The 22266-nt window shown below is 37.5% G+C and overlaps 1 protein-coding gene across 5 annotated transcripts in view; it reads left to right on the forward strand.

Annotated features, from left to right (window-relative positions):
• The window catches only part of Pals1 (protein associated with LIN7 1, MAGUK p55 family member), a 91636-nt gene that overhangs the window by 47132 nt on the left and 22238 nt on the right, over positions 1 to 22266 (forward strand). For 3 of the 5 annotated variants that reach the window (XM_021651168.2, XM_060387742.1, XM_060387741.1), the window contains 2 exons: positions 1656 to 1937; positions 14550 to 14758. In XM_021651168.2, the coding sequence (XP_021506843.1) occupies positions 1679 to 1937; positions 14550 to 14758 (468 nt within the window). In that variant the 5' untranslated portion in view covers positions 1656 to 1678. Of the gene's footprint in view, positions 1 to 1417; positions 1938 to 14549; positions 14759 to 22266 lie in introns of all 5 variants that reach the window. The other 2 variants (XM_021651167.2, XM_060387740.1) reach the window with 1 other exon arrangement.

Here is a 22266-nt window from a genome sequence, read left to right on the forward strand (position 1 = left end):
TTTTAGGGGAAAAGGCAGTTTATTGATAAATTAAATATTTATCTGAAGGTCACATGGTTATAGATAAAGAGGCATAAAGTTTGGATGGAGGATCATCTATCATTCTTGTAAAAATACAATTTTAGTCATTGATATAATTTGTATCTATTTTTCTAGTTGTTGACCCTAATGTTTATTGTGTTAAGTAGTTTCTCTTTTTTCCCTGTTTCACTGTAATGACATTTGAAAGAAGATTCAGTAGTAGTATTAGGAATACTGTCTAAAAACCTGGATTTTACTTAGTCAACATTGTACTCTAAACATATTTACTGAATTAATGCTCAACTCAAGGAGATAGTAAGCTCATTATTGTAAATATTCTTAAAGCCCAGGCAGAAGAGACTAATTAAATTTAATGTGTGGGTTTGCACACATAAACAGCCTGTGTATTTATGCCTAAGTGGCTTGTTGAAAAGCTAGTGCCATTGAATTAAATATTTTTTAACTTATTTATGTTGGAGAACTCTTAGGATAGAGTCAAATTAATACTAATAGTGCATATATTTATTTTATAACTTGTTTATGTTGTCTTTTTTAAAACTTAAGAAAAGTTCTGTGAATAAATTTTCTAAGTTATTCATGTTCAAAGAGAAACTGACCTGCCCTTAAACAGCAAGCTAGGAAATATGGTAGAGCCAAAATGAAAATTCAGTTTTCTTGTCTATAAGACCCTTTTACTCTTTAGTTTTTTGTTTGTTTTTTTTTTTTTAATGGTACAGAAACTACCATTTCTTTCTAAATGGATCCTAATTTTTTATAAATATCACCAATTATAAAAACTGATATTCTACATAGTCCTTTTCTAACCTATGTAGTTTTGTCCTTAGAAGGCTTCACTGATAAACCTTATTGTTCTTTAGCTATCATCTTTATTGCAAAACTCATTAAAAAAATTAGGTTTACCCCCAAATACTTTTCTATATTTCAAGTTAGTCACTAACATGGCTTGTGTTATGCAGGAAATTTTAATTGTTACAATTATATCAGTTGCTCACATAGTTAAACTGTGTGTATTAAGTATAAAGTTGAAAATTTAGAGTAACTGTTGAAATATCCTTTTATCCACTAAGCACCTATTCTTTACAAAATTAACAGTCAGCCATTTTACTGTCTCACTTTACTAAACTTAAGTGAATCAATTTTCTTAGCTGTAAAATTGAATAGTATGCTTCATAATCTTAAGAGGCAACTTTTAAAAAAATACTTGATGTCCTCAACATTGTCTGTAAAATGAAGGAAGAGGCCTTATTATGCATTACCAACTGTATTAAGTACTTAATAGATATTCTTTATATTGTATAGATATTAGAAATGGGCTATGTAAAATTTGTTTTTATGTTCTAATTCTTATACTTTTCCCCCCATTTTTCCCCCTTAGATTTCCCTCATGGATACATTTTCATAGCGTTATAATGTGATATGAGAAGTTATTTTTCTTTCTTTGAAGTAACATGGATTTTATACTACAGAATCAAGAGAATTGGCTTTATAGGAAAAATTGATATATAAAAAGTGGTACAGGTTTTTATAGATAACCATGACAACATCGTATATGAATGGGCATGTAACAGAGGAATCAGACAGCGGAATAAAACATCTCGATCTTGCATCACCAGAGGAACATCAGAAGCACCGAGAGATGGCTGTTGACTGCCCTGGAGATTTGGGCACCAGAATGATGCCAGTGCGGAGAAGTGCACAGTTGGAGCGCATTCGCCAGCAGCAGGAGGATATGAGACGCAGGCGTGAGGAAGAAGGGAAAAAGCAAGAACTTGACCTAAATTCTTCCATGAGACTTAAGAAACTAGCTCAGATTTCTCCAAAGACTGGAATAGATAATCCTATATTTGACACAGAAGAAGTTTTAGAAAGTCCTCACTATGCTGTAAAAATACTAGGTAAGTAAAGTTAACACAGAATGTTTTGCTATGGTCTATGTATACCCTAACAAAAATGTGTATGGGAAGTGCCAGACTTAGAGTGTAAATGATAGCAAGTTGAATTTGGACCAAGACCAGTTCTTTATATTTTAGTCGCATAAAAAAACAAACAAACATTGGTTTAAACATTGTCCTAGTTTGTTTTCTATTGCTGTAATAAACACCTCGACTGAAAGCAGTTTGGGGAGAAATAGGTTTATTTGGCTTGCATGTCCCAGTCCCAGTTTGTTGCCGAGGGAAGTCAGGGCAGGAACCATAGAAAAAGCTGCGCCCAGGTTTGCCCTCCATTACCTGCTTGCTCAGATTGCCTTTATTTTAAACAGCCCAGGGGTGGCTGTTGAGTCACAGACTTCGGGAGATGCAACACGTGTCTAATCATTCCAGAAAGGGAACTAGGACACACCAAAAGTAATGGCTACACCAGTGTAACAATTGTAATACCAGTATAACAGTTTGGTGAGCCAGCAGAGGTTTTGTTTTGTTTTTTTTAATTGGGTTTACTAACAGGACTATGAGTGAAAAGTTACTTAGCAAGGAGCAAAGATAATGTAAAAGCAGCTGCATCGCCAGAAAGCCTCTTCCAGTGTGGGTAGCAACTCCCCAAAACTACAAGCTTGACATTCTCTGTGCAGCTGACAGATAGCTTGACAGTCTGAATTTCTTTTTTAGGCAGGTTAGTTGGCCAGTGTCTCCCATCCACCCCCAATAATTGTCTACTTTTTTATCACTACTTGGTAGGGGCACTGAAAAATCTTCTAAGTTCCTGTTCTCCCTGATATGTGTCATAAGTAAACAGTGAGTTTACTTCCTCTGACTCATGACCCTCCCTTTCCTTCCTAGAGCAAACATTTCAATTTAGAGGGAATATGGCAATTCTGAGGAAAATAATATATAACAGTGGTGCTATGAACCATAGTCTGGGCCCTTTCACATCAGTCATTAGCCAAGAAAATGCCCCAAGTGGTGCCTACAGGCCAATATGATGAAAGCAGTTCCTCAGTTTAGATTCTTAGATATGTCTAAGTTTATGTCAAGTAAAAACCAGCACAGTTGACCCTTTGCCAACCCGATACACAAATACTATTAAAATCACTATTAAGCCATAACCTGTCCTTTCTTATTGTCCTCAAGAGAATTATGTTAATATCACAATATGAGACAATCCAACTTTTAGAAGTTCCATGGTCTTAAAAATTCTTGCAATTAAAAAGCCCAAGTTCTTGAAAACCCAAAGTCTCTTAATTGTGTGCTCCTCTAAAACTGAACAAGTTATATACTTCCTTATTTCAAGATGAAGGAACCATTGAACAGTTACAATAAAGCAAAGCAAAACCCCAAGTCCAGTGGTGTAAATAGTGCAGTGTCCAATGTCTGGGGCTTGCTTGTGATCTTGTAATCACCAGAGGGCTTGTGCAGCTCAGCCTCTCAGCTCTGCCATCAACAAAACACACATCTTGTCTCATTGGCTCAAGCTGGCTCCACTCCACCAGCTGTCCTTGGTAGTTATCGCATGGTATTGGCGTCTCTCAGTATTCTGGGGTCTCCACTGCAAAGGATGCTACACATTCAACCAGTGGCTTCTCCCGCCTCTTCAGGGACTCTAATCCTGCCACGTGGTGCCAGGCCTCAGCTTCTCTCCATGACCTCTGAAATTTTTTTCCCTTCAAAAACCATTTACCATGTGGAAAACTTACACGTTGTTACTTTCAGCTGCCAGCTTGAGATGCAGCCTTTGCTAGGACACAGCTTCATTGTGTTCACCTTGAGGAAGAGTTGCCAGAAAATTGCACCACAGTGTTACTGGTCTTGTTAATCACAGATGTTTTTTTCAACTTCAGCTAACTAATCGATTGTCTTCTTATATTAATCATTTTACTTCAGTGATGCTTTCACTGACCCTAGTCTCTTTGAAATCACTGCTGATTCTTCAGCCTCGGCAACCAGAAACCACAGATTCTTAGTTTAGAAATATTACAAAAGGATCTTGATACAGTCTTCGAGAGACTCTCAAACTTCCCTTTACCTGCTGGGTCTCCACTGTCTGCATTCCCTTCAGCATTCTTCCAAGCTGCCACAGAACAGCCTGTTAAGCTCTAAGCACTCAATGGCTTTTCCAGCCCAAAGTTCCAGTTTTCACAGTTCTCCCAAAAGCAATATGGTCAGCTCTGTCACAGCAATACCATGTTCCTGGTACCACTTTGGTCCTAATTTGCTTTCTGTTGCTGTGATAAACATAATAACTAAAAATGAAAAGGATTTGTTTAGCTTACACGTACCAACCATGGTCCATCATTGAGAGAAGTTAGGGTAGAAACCATGGAGAAAGCTATTCACTCATGATCTTTGTGGATTGCTCAGCTTGTTTTTTTTTTTTTATAAATCCCGGAACCACCTGCCTAGAAGTGGCACTGCCCACAATGGTGTGGGCCCTCCCACATCAATTAGTATTCAAGAAAATGCCTAACTGCCATGCTTCAGTCTGATAGAAACAGTTTGTCAGTTAAGCATCTCTCTTCCCAAATATGCCTACTTTTGTGTCAGGTTGACAAAAGCTTTATATCTATAAAGCATTTTTACACATGACCTGAAATTTTCATCTTTTATATCAACTCAATTTTTTTTCCTTTTTTTTTTTTTTTTTGAGACACAATTTCTCTGTGTAGCCCTTGCTCCCCTGGACTCCCTTTGTAGACCAAGCTGGCCTTGAACTCACAGAGATCTGCCTGCCTCTGCCTTCCTGAGTGCTAGGATTAAAGGCATTCACCACTGCACCTGGCTTCAACTCATTTTTTAAAAAACTAAACTACTAGAAAGCAGAGTTAAATAATAATAAAACAATAACTACATCTTAAAATCTATTTTTTTTATAACTGTCAGGAAGATAAATACAAACTAGTCATGTGGGATCAACCTTGTTAGTATTTTGGAACACAACCTGCTCCTGTGTTACCCAGCAACCTATGATGTCATCATGTGTTGCCGGCCAGGTGGCTACACCTGGAAGGCGTGGTTACCTTGTCCCTTAAAGGGCCAACCCCGACACGTGGTCTCTCTCTTACACTCTTACTCTCTCTCACTCTTACACCTTTTTTTTTCTCTCTCTCTCCCTCTCTCTCTTGGGGCACCCCCCTTTCCCCTTCCCTTTTCTCTCTCTCTCATGTCCTGCTTCCCCTCCTCCATACCCTCCTAATTAACTTCTTGCAGAGAATATCGGTTAACCAGCCTCATGCTTTTTAATAATAACATTACAAACCTACTGTCTCTAAATTTTGTTGATGACAGAAAATAAAAACTTGGCCCTAGGATATTATTTATATGCAAAAGAGTTCTGTGGCCAAATAACATGAGAATACTAGGCTTAAAAACCTTCTCATTAAAGAATTTCTTCAATGTTAGTAGGGACTGTGGATCTAATGATATTGATGAGTGATGGCAGATGCATATTCCCACACTTAGGATATTTAATCAATGAACTTTATCCCTGTATTCACGGTTACTTACAGTGCTATGTTAGAAGCCAGAAGTCATTTTGAGAAATGTTGCCTTATACATTAATTTGTTTTCAGTTTAAACCTAGGTGTCATTTCTCATAGTTACTGTTGTTTTAATAACATAAATTTATTTACATTTTAAATGTAATAAAAGAAGTTTTTATGGCATTGTCATCATTTTACCATTCTCATGCCTGTTGAACCTTAGCAAATACCATTCCTATAATAATCTGGTCAAGAAGGCCTCTTGTCTATATTTCAGAGATGAAGAGAGTAGCCAGCATCAGTGCAGACCTGTAACCTTAGCTGCTGAGAAACTGATGTGGGAAGATTGGGAGTTCCAGACCAGCCAGGGCAACATGCTGAGACCTGGTCTCACACAAAACATCAAAAGAAACAGCAGTTGAATTTCAATCACATCACTTGCTTAAGACATCAAGCTAATACTTGGGAGGGTCAAGTTTGAATTTGCCAGAAATGGAGTTGATACATACTGCAGCAAGTAGAGGTTTGAATAGAAAATGACATCTAGCCCGCACTTTTACTCAACTGGCCAGGGTTAAGACTGACCCTAATTTGCCCAGAAGCATCACAATATATGCTACATTTGTTCTTTCATGAGTCTTTTTAGTCCAAGTATGGAGTAGTTTCTAGTCAATCTCATTACTTTTCTGTGGTAAAAATTTTTAGAATACATACTTAAAATGTTCATGCTTCTGTTTTATGAAATCAGATAATGTGTGTTATCTCTAATGACTTCTGAGACAGCTTAGGAGTCAGCAGACAGGACTGGGTGTCTGTAGGGGTTGTTCTGCAAAGAGAGAAGGGAATACTCTGAGTTTATATAGGAGTTTTGGGAATGGGAAGTTAAATATAGCTTCAGGGGCTACTTCCTGGAACTGTTTCATCATTTGAAACTGACTTGCCTACTCCACCACCATTATACCCTTCCTCACACACACAAATTGGGCTATTATAATGCTGCTTTCAGGATGCCAGTGATAATGGTAGTGAAGGGAAAGGGGCTGGAGTTTCAACAGGGGTGGGAGGTTTCAGCCAGGGGAAGGGGAAGTTCATTGGTCAGGGTCTGACAGAGTTCGTTTGAGCTTCCGGTGTCATCAGAAATAGTGAAGTCTGCTGCATACTTTCAGATATAATTCCAGTGAGGAAATGAGGTACTCAGTACATTTACATGAAGGAATTTGAATGTTTCCCCCTATGGGTTTTGTTTGTTTGTTTTAGAATAGAACTACTTCATTTTCTGTTCTTCTTGCTTATCCTTCATTTCTCCCGTCCTTTTTCATATAATCTGAATTGATCTGTTTTTTGTTTACATGTCTTTTAAAATTAATGTGTCTGTTCATTTGTATTACTTAGAATCAGGCTGTTTATACAATGTATATAGCTTAAGCTGGATTAATTTAGGAAAATGCTCAAGTATACAACAAGGACATTTCCTCAACCATGTTTGTAGCAGCTTTATTTGTAAAAGCCAGAATCTGGAAACAACCCAAATGTCTCTCAGCTGAGGAATGGATACAGAAATTGTGGTACATTTACACAATGGAATATTACTCAGCAATTAAAAACAAGGAAATCATGAAATTTGCAGGCAGATGGTGGGATCTAGAATAGATGATCCTGAGTATGTTATCCCAGAAGCAGAAAGACACACATGGTATATACTCACTCATTAGTGGATATTAGCCATATAATATAGGATAAACATTCAAAAACTATACTCCTAAAGAAGCTAAACAAGGAAGACCCTAGGGAAGATGCTCAATCTTCATTCAGAAGGACAAATGTGATAGACATCAGATAAGGAGAAGACAGGGAACAGAACAGGAGCCTACCACAGATGGCCTCTGAAAGACTCTGCTGATTGAGGCTGAGACTCATAGCCAATCTTTGGGCAGAGTACAGGGAATCTTAGGAAAGAAGGGGGAGATAGAAAGACCAGGAGGGAACAGGAGCTCCAAAAGGAAACCAACAGAGCCAAAAAACAAAAACAAAAAACAAAACAAAACTGAGCCCTGGAGTCCCAGCAGAGACCCAACCAAGGACAATGCATGGAGAGGACTTAAAACCCCAGCTCAGATGTAGCCCATAGACTCAGTCTCTAAGTGGGTTCCCTAACAAGGGGAGCAGGGGCTTTCTCTGGCATGAACTCAGTGACAGACTCTCTGATCAACTCCTCCTGGGGGGGTGCAGCCTTACCAGGCCACAGAGGAAGACAGTGTAACCAATCCTGATGAAACCTGATAGACTAGGGTCAAATAGAAGTGGGAGGAGGACCTCCCCTATCGATGGACGAGGGGAGGGGTAAAGGGGGGAGAAGAGGGAGGGAGAGTGGGATTTGAAAGTAGTTGAGGGAGGGGGACACAGCTGGGATACAAATTGAATAAATTTATAATAAATGATAATGATAAAAATTGTTTTAAATTACAACTGTTTAAAAAAAAGACAACTATTCCTTCAAGTTATAATCCACTATGGTTTTCATTAATACCTTCCCGTGGCCTCTGAATTTACCACTGCTTTTACCTATTTTCTTTTAAAGTAAATTTAATGATAGTGTCAGGTATTAGTAATTTATTTCCTGGAAGATTTTATCATAATGAAACTCATCATTTTGTATAGGAACTAAAAAAATATATCTAAAGAAGTGCAGTAGTGCTTACCAGATATTTTTCTCTGCTAATAATCTGCTAACACATCAGACTACAACAGAAATACTCCCTTAAAATTATGTGTCTGCTTGTCAGTATTTTAATTAGTAGACACATGACGGGGGATGGCTTCAGCCTTCTTCAGAGCCAGAAACAACAATGTTGTTTTAAGTAAGGGAAGGATGGAGCAGCTGGTTTATTTCTTTGAGAAGAGACCTTCAGTTTCCGAATGACACATCATTTATCTGTGAGTAGACAAAGTATTCCTTAAGAATTTAAAATGCAACTAAAAAGATTCCCTTTAATGATAGTATTTGTAAATTTGGTTAATGTATTTCAAAAAATGAAATTGATACAGAAAATACTCCAAAGTGAGAAATTGAATTTTCTTTAAAGGCAACCAGAATTTTTTTTTCCAATTCACAGAATTCTTAATACTGTTATTCTAAGAGTTTTAATCAAGATTTCCTTAGAATCAATGTACATTCGAAGTTTTGCTTTAAATCAAATATAATATAATTTGGTGTAATAAATGTAAGAGAATTTCTAGAAAAAAGTGTACATTAGAGTTGAAGGAGATAGAATCAAATAATTCTCAGTATTTCTAGGTTATGTTTAGTTTTTGTTTGTTTTGTATTAGCAGTCATATAGTGTGGGGCCCAGGTTGTGAACGTGTAGCGGGAATAAAGGGAGTAAGCTAGGCCTCCTAACCACCAGGCCACACCTCCAGTTCCAACGTGAAAATATTTTTAATGAAATTAAAATTTTTATTGGAGATCAAAATATGGTTGAAAAGCATATCGATGATTGAGAACCATCAAAACTAATCACAGTTAATGTTACCAGTAGTGTATTACTCGTTATGACATCATTCTTAATTTCAGAGATAAACCCTTTTTAATGTTCATTAGTGAAAAAAATGAGAAAGCAGTGAACTAATTTTATTTATATTTGAAAGCACTGCCATATGTTTACTTTATGTGGTAAAATTATTATGAGCAAATGCATCATAATTTTGAATGTTCTTTAAAGTGATCAATGCATTTATACTAGTTTCAACTAGAGGGCTTATGCCATTTGGTATTTCGCATTTTCTATAAAGTACTTTAAGTACATTCAGTTTAGTTATATCTTAATGTCCTGCTGTGCATATAGTTTTGCAAGTATAGTCTGGGTGACTGGAAACTTAGTCTGTTCTACTTGTTCATCAGAAGTACTTTGGGCGCTTTCCTTCCTAAGGACACCATCTGCAAGCTTTCGCCCTCAGTTCAGTCATGAAAGCAGCTGTGGAATTTCTCTTTAAATCATAGCTGTCGTTTCTGCTATATGTCTTTGTTACACATAGCAGTGCATTGCTGTCAGAAATCCTTTACATTTCTCAAGAAGGTATTTAGCCTTGTTATTCACAAAAAAATCGCAGCTCTGACTTATTTACTTAACTTTCCCCATATTCTACCTGCTATCATGTTAAGTAGAATACTCTGAGAAAATATTTAGAAATAAGATTCTTGTCTCAAATGTCAGAAGCAAAATGCAGCACGATTGTGTATACAAACACAATTAACTGTAGAAATTGTCTCAAGGATAGGCTGTGATATAGCCATATATATTCCTTTCTCAAAAGTTTAGTATAAAAAAATTACATGTTGCTGTATTGGACAGAACCCACAGGTCATAGTAGCCTTTCTTAAAAAGATAGACAATAATAATAAAAAAAAGATAGACAGCAATATATATATATATATATATATATATAAAATCAGGTCCTGGACCCCAGCTTCCATCCCCACTCCTATTGTGGTAAAAAACAAACAAAATGAAACTTAGAATTTGAAATGGACTTTCATCCTAATGTCATTCATCCATGATTTTAGTCTAATCACTTTGTCATTTTTTTCCACCTGTATAATTTGATGTGTCTTTTAAGTATTTGTTCTTGTTGGTCTTCGTTTAATTTGGGAACGTTTCTCAGGGTCTGGGGATAAAACTCAGTTGGTAGATTGCTTGTCTGACATGTGTGAAACCCTGTGTACAACCCTCAGCCTCAGGAAGCATGATGGTGTACAGCGCCCAGCCTTCGGGAGGTGAAAGGATCAAAGACCTCAAGGTTCTCCCTGGTTACTTAGTGCATTCAAGGCCAGGGTGGGCTACCTGAGACCCTGTTTCAAAATATGCATATAAATAGACATACAGAGAGAAACATTTCAATATTTTAATGACGATTAAATGAAATAATACATATAAAATGTACACTCTATTATACTATTCAGGAAGGGCAATAACTGTGTAATTCAGCCAACTATTCTAGTGTTGCAGTAATAGTTGGTAACACCTAATTATAAAGGCTGAGCGTCGGTGCAAGTAACCACTTTGGTTTGGTGAAATTGATTAATGTGATGCTTTTGGAGTTTTGGTAAAAAGTTTTTATTAATTAAAGAAAAAAGATATAGGACTTGATAGATTTGGGTACAGGTATAAAGAAAGCTATTTGGAGCAAGTTTAAATTGGTCTTAAATTTAAACTGAGTTGAAATTTGTAGGCATTCTAAAATTCTCATGTTTCTCACTAATTTCTTTTTTTTTTTTTTTTTTTTTTAATGTATGTTGGCATTCTTCCTGCTTCCACGTGTGTGACGACAGCATTAGATCCTCTGGAACTGGAGTTACAGATAGTTGTGGGCTGCCATATGGCTCCTAACCATCTTAAAGCTCCAGCTCAAGGGGAACCTGACTTCTTCCTCTGAACTCTGTGGGCACCAGGCACACGTGTGGTGCATGTACATATATGTGGGCAAGACACTCATGCACATAAAAAAAATCTACATTGACATTTAAAATTTCTTCATTCTTTTAAATTTATTTTATGTATGGGTATTTTGCCTTCACATATGTGTGCACCACGTGTGTGTCTGCTTTTCTCAGAGGTCAGAAAAAGGCATCTGATTCCCTGAAACTGGACAAGTGGTCATGTCTTATAAAAATAGGTTCACCGAAGAATAATCAGTAACCCTTAATTTGGTATGTTTCAAAGTAGGCACTCAGAATCATTGCTTGTGGCAGTATAAGTTGCCACAAATCTGGGAGACAGTTTGGCATTGCATACTAGTCATAAATGCTCCTACAATCAGTAATCTTACCCTAAGGAATTATTCTAATGAGTAATTAGTATTAAATTACAAAAACTAACAGTGTCACTGTTACGGTTAAATTGGCCTTTTTAAACTCTTAAAAGCTGTGTGGTATGAAGTAATACTAGTAATTATAACAAATAGGTGAAAACAGATAATTTTTTAAAATATTATTAATGTAACATTAAATAGCTTTGGTGTGCAGGATTTTCCAACATTTTTGTCTCAAAATAACTTCATTCTCCCGGAAATTGAAGAGACTTTGAAGAGACTCCGAGAAACAGTTCTCATCTAGACTAAGGTTGCTTCCTGGTTTCACTCAGCAGTGAGGCTTGAGGTGCCTCACTTTCTCATTTCCCAGACAACCACCCTGAGCCTCTTTGAACAGTTATTAACATTTTTAATTAGACTCTTTCCTCTTCGGGAAGTAGCTGTTGTTCCCTTAAGATTGTGGACCATTATCTTAACTGCTTTGTAGATTTCCATAATTTTTTTCTTTTAAGTTACTTAGATGTTTTCCTTTATCACTCTAAAGATAATTATATAATAAGTTATTAATTTGGTAGAGTCTTAAATTACATATTCTTTTTGTTGTTTTGTTTGGTTTTCTGAGACAAGGTTTCTTCCCTGTAGCCCTCACACACACAACCCTTTGGGGAGCAGGGGAGAAAATATCAATGGTTCTTAATCTTTCAGCCTAATCATTTCCTGGAGGCGTAAAAAACACACATAGAGTCTTTCAGAGGCTCTCTGTGGTAGGCTCCTGTCTTGTTTCCTATTTTCTCCTTTTTCCAATGTCCATCCCATTTGCCTTTCTGAGTTAGGATTGATTATCTTACCCAGGGTCCTTCTCCTTGCTTGATTTCTTTAGGTGTACAGATTTGTGTAGGTTTATCCTACATTGTATGTCTAGTATCCACTTATAAGTAAGTGTATACCGTGTGTGTCTTTCTGCTTCTGGGATACCTCACTCAAGATGATCTTTTCTAGATCCCACAATTTGCCTGCAAATTTCATGATTTCCTTGTTTTTAATTGCTGAGTAGTATTTCATTGTGTAAATGTACCACAATTTCTGTATTCATTCCTCCCTTGAGGGACATCTGAGTTGTTTGAAAGACTCTACCCAGCAGTATATCAAAGCAGATGCTGAGGCTCATGACCAAACTTTGGGCAGAGTGCAGGGAATCTTATGAATGAAGGGGGATATAGAAAGACCTATAGAGGACAAGAGCTCCACAAGGAGAGCAACAGTACCAAAATATCTGGGCACAGGGGCCTTCTCTGAGACAGATACTCCAACCAAGGATCATTCATGGGGATTACCTAGAACCCCTGCACAGATGCAGCCCATGGCAGCTCAGTATCCAAGTGAGTTCCCTAGCAATGGGAACAGGGGCTGTCTCTGACATGAACTCTGTGGCTGGCTCTTTGACCACCTCCCCCCTGAGAGGGGAACAGTGCAGCCAGTCCTGATGAGACCTGATAAGCTAGGGTCAGATGAAAGAGGAGGACCTCCCCTATCAGTGGACTTGGAGAGGGGCTTGGGAGGAGATGAGAGAGTGAGGGTGGGATTGGGAAGGAATGAGGGAGGGGTCTACAGCTGGGATACAAAGTGAATAAACTGTAATTAATATACAAAATTAATTTAAAATAATTAAACACATAGACTAGGAACTTTCACAGTCTAGGAGACAAATGCATTCATTAGTTTTGTGGACAACAAAAATAGCTGGTTTTGTTGGCTTGTTTGTTTGTTTTGTCAACTTGATACAAGCTAGTTTTCTGAGAAGGAACCACAATTGAGAAAATGCCTCCATAAGACTGGCCTGTAGGCAAGTCTGTGGGGCATTTCCTTAAGAAGTGATTGACATGGGAAGGCCCAGTCCACTGTGAGTGGTACCATTCCTCTGCTATTGGCCCTGGAGTGTACAAGAAAGCAGGCTGAGCAAGCCCTGGGGAGCAAGCCCGTAGGCAGTGTTCTTCCATGGCCACTGCCTCAGTTCCTCCCTCTAAGTTTCCATCCTGCTTGCATTCATGCCCTGACCTCCCTTAGTGACAGACTGTTCTTTGAAGAGTAAGGTGAAATAAACCCTTTCCTCTACAAGTTGCTTTTGGTCATGGTGTGTTATCACAGCAATAAAAACATTAAGGTCTTTGTAATATGAAAACACTTCATTCTACTATTAAATCAAAGTTTTGCAAATAATATTGAATATTGGTAATTACTAATATAATATAGATTGGCAAAAACTCTAAAATGAGTCTGGCTTTTGTTTTTTGTGTTTGGTTGTTTTGGTTTGGGTTTTGTTTGTTTGTTTGTTTTTAAGACAGTTTTTCTGTGTAGACCAGGCTGACCTCAGACTGTCAGAGATCTGCATGCCTTTGCCTCCTTGAGTGCTGGGATCACAGGCGTGCACCATCATATAATGCTCTCGGAAACTAAGCAGGGTTGGGCCTGGTACTTGATGAGAGTGTGGCTTTTAAAATGTCAGAATTTTACATATAAGTCCTATTTTTATGTATCTATAAATTATTCATTTATTTATTTATTTTATGTGTATGGATATTTTACCTTTGTGTAAGTCTATGCACCGTGTATAAGCCTCACATCTGTACAGGCCAGACTAGAGTATTGGGTCCCCTGGAACTAGAGCTACAGACAGTTGTGAGCTGTGATGTGGGTGCTTGGGATCAAACCTGGGTCCTAAGAAAGCTATCTCTCCAGTACCTGTTTCTAGAAATCATCATAACATAATTTCAGGCACATTTATATGTAGCAATGATATAAATGGTTTTTATGTGAAATATTTATTATTGGTGTGATAGTTGAAATGGAAGCATCCTAGATATTGAACTTTAATGTCATAATTATTATAATAAGTTATACTTTCACCATGTAAAATATGATGGACCCATTACTTGTAATGTTCTTTTAAAAAGTTATGTGGGAAAGCAATTAAAATATACCATAAAATGAAAAAAGGTGCTAAGGGGGATAAATGTTTCTAGACAATGGGATTATTGACATTTTAAACTTATAATCTCTTATTTTATAGTAAGAATATATTTTTTCTAGTTAAAATGTAAGTGATTTTGTTCTGTAGCTTTAACAGTTTTATGAAGTGAAATCTGATAAAACAACAGATTGGCACCTAAAACTATGCGAACTTTTTGTTCCCTAGAAAAAAAGTTCTGCTAGTGTAAGAAATTTTATCTTAAAACGTGTTGAATTTAAACCAAAATAATTAATTTTGGGATAACTTTCCTTCTCCTACTAGAAGTTGAAGACTTGTTTTCTTCACTTAAACATATCCAACACACTTTGGTTGATTCTCAGAGCCAGGAGGATATCTCACTGCTTTTACAGCTTGTACAAAATAGAGATTTTCAGAATGCATTCAAGATACACAATGCTGTCACAGTGCACATGAGCAAGGCCAGCCCTCCATTTCCTCTCATCTCCAATGTACAAGACCTTGTACAAGAGGTACGTGTCTAAACATCTTGTTGACATCCACAAGAAAGTTATTAGTCACAAAAGAGGACTTCTCGAAAAGACTGATTGAATATTAATATTGTTTGAGGTAATTGGTTAGTGGTCACCTGCTACTGCATTGCAGTGGGAATTGAGAAAAAACCGCTATGTGCATTATGTTCTAAAAATATTATAACCTAGTTAATGCACTGATTATTAAGAATTAATTTTGTATATAAAATAAGTAGAAAGTAACAATTTTTTCATTTTAATGCATTTAGTATGGTTTTATTACTTTAATCATTATGCATTATAAAGTCATAAAATGATAATCCTTAATAACAAGGAATTATAAACATAACTCTTTAAGATACGTTGTTTTTTGACAATCTAGGTTTTTTCATGAAAATGCTATAAATGTTGAAGATTATTAATTTTTATTATTTATGGTATGTGTATATGTGTTTTGCCTACATGTATGTCTACACACCTCATGAGTTCAGTGCCCATAGAGGCCAGAAGAGGGTGTCTGATTCCTCTGGGACTAGAATGATAGGCAGTTATTAACTGCCATATGGATGTTGGCAGTCAAACACAAGCCTCTGGAAGAGTCCATGTTCTTAACTGATGAGCCATCTCTCCAGCCCTGATTATCCAATTTTACTGTTTTATAAAAGTTTCTCATGTTAACATGTTGCTTTTAACTTTCAGGTTCCTATGCTAGCTGAGGTTCAATGTTTAATATGTCCTCAAGCATCTTTCAAGTTGAAGGTTTTAAAACATTACAAATAAGCTCAGATTTGGGGACAGCATACATTGTCATTATTACAGAATTTCAGGTTATTATAATCTTATGAAAATAATTCTGAAAACACCAAATAAATGTATTTCATTGAATCCACATAAAAGATAGAAAAGGGGTTGGGAGAGAGTACAATTTCCAAGACCTACAGACTATATGTTAGGTGGGGAGGGGCTTTATATATGAGCATAGTGTCCTTAAGGGCGATGTTTTCCTGGTTGAAATGCCTAAGATGGTAAAGACTTCACGTGTACCATGAGAGAGAGGTCCAGTGGTGCCTATGGCCAACTGACCATTTGTTTCTAGAATGGAAACTGGCCATCTTCCAGAGTTTCAAAGAGCTGATGGACCCCTTTTCCTTGAACTCACCTTTTACTGTTGAAATTAGCTGTGTGATAGTTTTTTCATTGGGGGGACTGTTGTCCTGGGTGTAGCTTGATGTTCTAGCACCTGTCTACAATTTATGCAGCCCTAGGTTCAATCCCCAGTACCACAGAAAGAACAAATTTTCAGTTTTTTTTTTTTAATTTAAAAATACCACTTCTACTCCATTTCTTTGTTTGTTTAAGGTAATTTAAATGGTTTTTTTTTCTTCTGAAAATTGCATTTTTTAAAAACAGGTATTGATCAGGCTGGCCTTGAGCTCAGAGATCCACCTACCTCCTGAGTGCTAGGATGAAAGGCGTGCACCATCACCAGGCAGAGTTCACCAGTTTGATTTAGAAGAAATTTGGCTGAGATAAAGCTCATTGGCAAAGGAGTTTCACAGTACATGCAAAAACCTGGATAAAATCCTCAGCACCACAAAAACAGTAAAGTAAAATAACTCAAAGAAGGAATTTTCTGAGATTAATGATACACACCTGCAATTGCAGCGCTTAGGAGGAGAATCAAAAGGGAATCCAAAGCCAAGAATGGACTACATAGTTAATTTGAGACCAGCCTGGTGTGAAACTGCATTTCATAAACCAAAAGTCATACATATGTACATACATATACAAGAAATTACCTCAGACTCTTCAGTTGTATCTTTTTAAAGAATTTTTAAATTTTTATTTATGCGTATTTATATGTATGTGCATACGTGCTTACAGATACTGTGGAAGTCAGAAGAGTCAGCTCCCTGGAGCCAGAGTTACACAGATGGTTGTGAGCTCTCTGATGTGGGTACTGCGAAACAAAGTACAGTCCTACGGGCAACAAGTGCTGTTACCCACTGAGCCATTCCCTAGTTATGTCTTTTTAAATGGAAATGTAAGTGAAAATCGCAACAAACTTAATGAAATTATTGAGAGGTGTTTGCTGTTTTTATAGCTGGAAGTGTAAGTTAAGTGCTAGAGAAGTGGCTCAGCAGGTAGAGACACTTTCCAGCAAGGCTGATGTCCTGCGTTTGATCTCTGGAACAAACAGGGTTGTAAGACTCAATTCCTAAAATATGCCCTCTGATCACATGCATGCCATGGCATGAATGAGCCACACATGTATAAACACACAGAGAAGAAGTATATTAAAAATTAATGTAACATGTGTACCAGTTAAGGAGTGAGGAATGGCACTCAGTGGTAAAGAACCCTGGATTCCATCCCTAGCACTGCCAAAAAGAAAGTTAAACATTTACTACTAATGATAAGTAATAAAGCCTTGGAAAACGTCAAAATATTAAGATCCAGATTAAATCTTTGATGATACTATGACATTTTTAAATTTTGAATTGTGTATGTGTGTGTGACAGAAACTTAAATTGTGATAGCATGAGCAGTGATTGTGGGGTGACAATATGGCATATGTGCAGAACAGTGGTTTAAATGGTGGCTTCTAAAGGCATTAGTACCACGGTTGGGAAAGAGGCATGAATCAGGTGGGTTTTAATGCTAAGGTCCCATAGATGACTGAGAGAAAGGCAATGAAGATGACAGTGGTCATATTTCTGTTTCACAATTGAAGGTATCAAATCAAAATATTTATACAGTACTCTTGTAAAACAATGTGAACAGTATGATTTCATTTTCATAAATCTAAAAGATAGCCCTGAGAGCTGAGGATCGAGTTCAGTGCTAGAGTTCTTGCCTAGCATCCGTGAGGCCCTGGATTCAGTCCCAGGCACTGTACAAAAAAACAAACAAAAAGGATGTATGTTCCCCTCTGTATCAATGGACTTCACATCCTCAGATTCAGCCTAGTTTGCTAAAAGAAATTAAGTCTGTACTGAACACGGACTTTTTTTTTCTTGTTATTCCCTAATCAAAACTGTACAACTGTTGTACATTAAGTATAAGTAGGGAAATTTTTAAAGTATGGAAAGAGACCCAGGTGACCTTGGATTTGGGTATGGAACATGAGTTCCTGTAACTAATTCTCTGCAATACCGAGGAAATAACTGTACATGTAGAGTATGTCCAGCTTTATTGAGATACAGTTTGCATTTATTAAAAATTGGTGTTTCATTGTTGGTTCAGTGTAAATATCTGTGTACACCTATGAAATGCACCCACCACCAAGTTAAATAGATATCCCCATCCACAGAGTGCACCCACAGCCCTGAACAGGCAGTAACTACCTCTCCTACACGTCGTCATTTGCTAATCTTTCCTGTTTTAGTAATTTCCCATTTATGAACATGTCAAATAAATAGGCAATATTTACTCTTGTGTCTGCACTGCTTATTTTTCTTGTCAGTGTGGCTAGATACCTAACAAGAAGTGACATAAATGGGGAGGACATAGCTCATCCTGGTTAGGAAGGCACTGGGACAGCTCATTGTGGCAGAATGAGTCCAGGGCAGCTAGCTGGCTACATTGCCTTGGTAATTGGGAAGCAGAGTTGCTGGAAGCAAAGTTATAACACATAACACATGCACATGCATAAGCCATCAGCAGCCTAATTCTTCCAGCTAGGCCCTATCTCTGTAACCTCACAGAACTAACAGTACTTCCGCTAGAGGATCAAATGTTCAAAAACATGAGCCTGTGGGACCATTTCACATTCAAACCATGACAGTGTCTGATTTCCTCTGCTCAGTGTAATCTTGAGGTTCATCTCTTCTGTGCATGTATCAAATTAAACCCAGCACTTCACACATGATGGGTATGTTACCACTCATCTGACTCCTAGCCGTAACAGTTTGTAACGTTTTCTAGGTAGTATTCTACTGTGTGACTATCTCACAATGTGTTTAGTCACTTAAACCTATGGAAAGATCGGTTGGTTCCTATTACTGATCCATTTTTTTTTTTTCATAAAAGAAATATTTTTTTTTTATTTTTTTTTTTTATCAGTTACATTTTATTAACTCTGTATCCCAGCCGTGTCCCGATCCCTCATTCCCTCCCAGTCCCTCCCTCCCTCCCTCCCTCATCTCCACCGTGCCCCTTTCCAAGTCCACTGATGGGGGGGACCTCCTCCCCATTCATCTGATCCTGTTTTATCAGGTATCTTCAGGACTGGCTGCAAAGCCCTCTTCTGTGGCCTAACAGGACTGCTCCTCCCTTCGGGGGTGGGGAGACCAAAGAGCCAGTCATCGAGTTCCTGTTAGAAATAGTCCCTGTTCCCCTCACTTTGGGAAACCAATTGGTTACTGAGCTACCACAGGCTACATCTGAGTGGAGGTTCTAGGTTATATCCATACATGGTCCTTGGTTGAATGTCAGTCTCAGAAAAGACCCTGTGCCCAGATATATTTGGTCCTTGTGGAGCTCCTATCCTTTCCCATTTTTAAAGTGTTTTTACATTTATTTGTTCATTGTGGAGTGTGAATGTGCTCATGTGTGCATGTATGTGCTGTGGTGTGAGTGTGAAGATCAGAAGAAAACATTGAGGAGTCAACTTTCTTCTTCTACCATGTGGTTTCTGGAAACTGAACTTGGGTTGTCAGGTTGGTGGCAAGTGCCCTTACATACTAAACTGTCTTGCCAGCTTTCCAGTTACTGACTCTCAGATAACGTAAAGTAAAAAACCTTTTTCCAGAGAGCTTTCATTCTTATCATGGGTAAAAATAACATTACTTTATAAAACTCCAACCAAGTACCGTGCATGGAGATAACCTAGAACCCCTGCACAGATGTAGCCCATGGCAGTTTAGTGTCCAAGTGGGTTATATAGTAATGGGAAGAGGGACTGCCTCTGACATAATCTGATTGGCCTGCTCTTTGATCACCTCCCCCTGAGGGGGGAGCAGCCTTACCAGGCCACAGAAGATGACAGTGCAGCCACTCCTGATGAGAACTGATAGACTAAGATCAGAAGGAAGGAGAAGAGGACCTCCCCTATCAGTGGACTTGGGGAGGGGCATGCGTGAAGAAGGAGGTGGGAGGGTAGGATAGGCAGGGGAGGAGGGAGGGGCTTATGGGGGGATACAAAGTAAATACAGTGTATTAAATAAAAATAAATATATAACAAAATAAAATCTTTCTAAAGCATATTTCAAATATTATGGTATTTACGTCTACAGATGAATTATTTCAGTTGAAATTTAAATGCAGCTAGAGCCCATTACAGATGAAGAGAGTTTATGAAAGTATTGGCCAGTGTAGATGGGAAACTGTAAAAATAGCTCTTATAGAAAATGCTCACTGGGTGGTGCTTTGTTTTGGTTTGCATTTCCATCATGATTGCTGACACTTTTTGTGTGGTTATTGGCCATTTCTTTAATGAAATACTTGTTTAGATCTGTACTGTAAAAGATTTTCAGTCTCGCGTTTTAATTTATTCTGCTTTTAGGCCAGTGGGAAGGGGCCAGTAACATAGAGGAACAGTCAGTTCCTTTGGCTTTGTAAGTGTAGGTATTGATGTGTACTGACACAAGAATAGATAGCATCTGGGCTTCCTGGTAGAGAGAAAGAGGTATTTACCAGAGTGTTTTTGTCTGTTTGTTTAAGAAAGATTGCAGAGATGTTTAGGAACTGACTAAAATAGAAATGAGGAAAAAGTAGCTTACATAGAATATTATTATTGAGTTGAATTGTAGCATTTATGAAGTCTTGATATATTTTTTAATACAAAACTGTCTTTCTCAGACTTGCTTTCTTCGGTAGTCAAAAGGTATCTGGTCAGGAGTGATAGATTTCAAATTAACTTAGTGTAGTTTTCATGACGTTTCAAAAGAAAAGCACTGTCTTTAAAGTCAGCTTTTACCTGCTGTACAAGTACCTGAACTGGAGGAGAGAGTAGTTTCAGTACTATTTTTTGTTTATTAGGCAATGTTTCACTGGTTAGCCCTGGCTTATCTGGAATTCAGAGATCCTCCTGCTTGTGGAGGGAGGGGATTAAAAGTGTGTACCACAACACCTAACACTGTCACAGTTTTTTTAGCGAGTGCGTGTGTGTGTGTGCGCGCGCGCATGTGCGCATGCATGTATGTGTGTATGCCTACAGGGACCTGAAGAATGCATCAGATTCCCTGGAACTGGAGTTACAGGTGGTTGTTAGCTGCCTTCTATGGGTTCTGGGAATCAACTCCAATCCCTTACAAGAAAGCAAGTGTGTTAACTATGGAGCCATTTCTCCAACCCTTTTTAATGTTTTGGTATGCTTGTTGTGGTAAAATTGATCTTCATCTTTTCATCTGTTAGGTTTAATTGAAGAATTGCTAATAAAATAGCCATAAAGGATATAGAATTTATGTTTTATTCATTGGTTACTCTTTTATTAACAGTAATAATTTTTGTTTTGTTCACATTTTTACAGTGTTCCATTTTGAAGTGGGGGTTTGGAGGTACAAAGGCAAAAAAGAGGCATGAACACTAAGCACACATTATAATTTTGGGGAGAAAGTGTGCAAAGGAACTTATCTGCCTTTGTATTTATTGGTAAAAGATAGAAAATTGCAAATAAGTGGACTTAATTTTTAGTTCAAGTAATTAGAAATCAAGGAAATGAGAAAAGAGTAATTAAATTTCTTAGTAGGAAGAATAGATAATCATGACATTAAAAGCTGGTTCTTTGAAAAGGGTGGAAAAGTAGACAACACCTGTAGTTAAGGTAGGCCATCCAGCAGTGTGAGGAAAGAACGAACACAGGTGCGGACCCAGATTGAGGTCATCTGGTCAGTCTCTGAAGAGCTTTACAAGATAGATGCCAGCCTGCATGTAAGGATGCAGGGGCCTGAAAAGTTGATCCTAACAGGAAGTTATCTTAAGAATACATTGTCCAACATCACTACATTTATCTTGTGAATCTGTAACTTTAAATCTTCACCTCAGATTTATTTTATTTTATATTTTATTTTATTTTATTTTAATTTTTGGCTTTTCAGGACAGGGTTCCTCTGTGTAGTTTTGTCTGTCCTGGACTCACTTTGTAGACCAGGCTGGTCTCGAACTCACATTGATCCACCTGCCTCTTCCTTCCGAGTGTTGTGATCAAAGGCATGTGCCACAATGCGTGGCCTTCATCTCAGATTTTTAATGTAGTTCTTGAAACATACATATTTTAAACATAGTATTTAAAATCTCTAAGATAGCATGATAACTGGTATCATGTGATCATTATTGGTGGCTTTTATGCTGTGTTGGGAGAAACTTTCAAACTTGAAATGGTTTATTTGTAGATGTAAATACCCTGATATTTGAAGTGTGCTTTAAAATTTTTTAAGGAATGTTGTTTTTACCCAAACATAATAAGATTCAAAAATGTCTGGGAAAAGGTTTTTTTCTTCATGTTTCTTTAGTACTTTTTTCACTTTAAGTGCTTTTTGCCATTCTGATTTTCACTTAAAAATAAA

Source organism: Meriones unguiculatus, chromosome 7 (genome assembly GCF_030254825.1).
Source record: "Meriones unguiculatus strain TT.TT164.6M chromosome 7, Bangor_MerUng_6.1, whole genome shotgun sequence".
NCBI classification, from domain to species: domain Eukaryota; kingdom Metazoa; phylum Chordata; class Mammalia; order Rodentia; family Muridae; genus Meriones; species Meriones unguiculatus.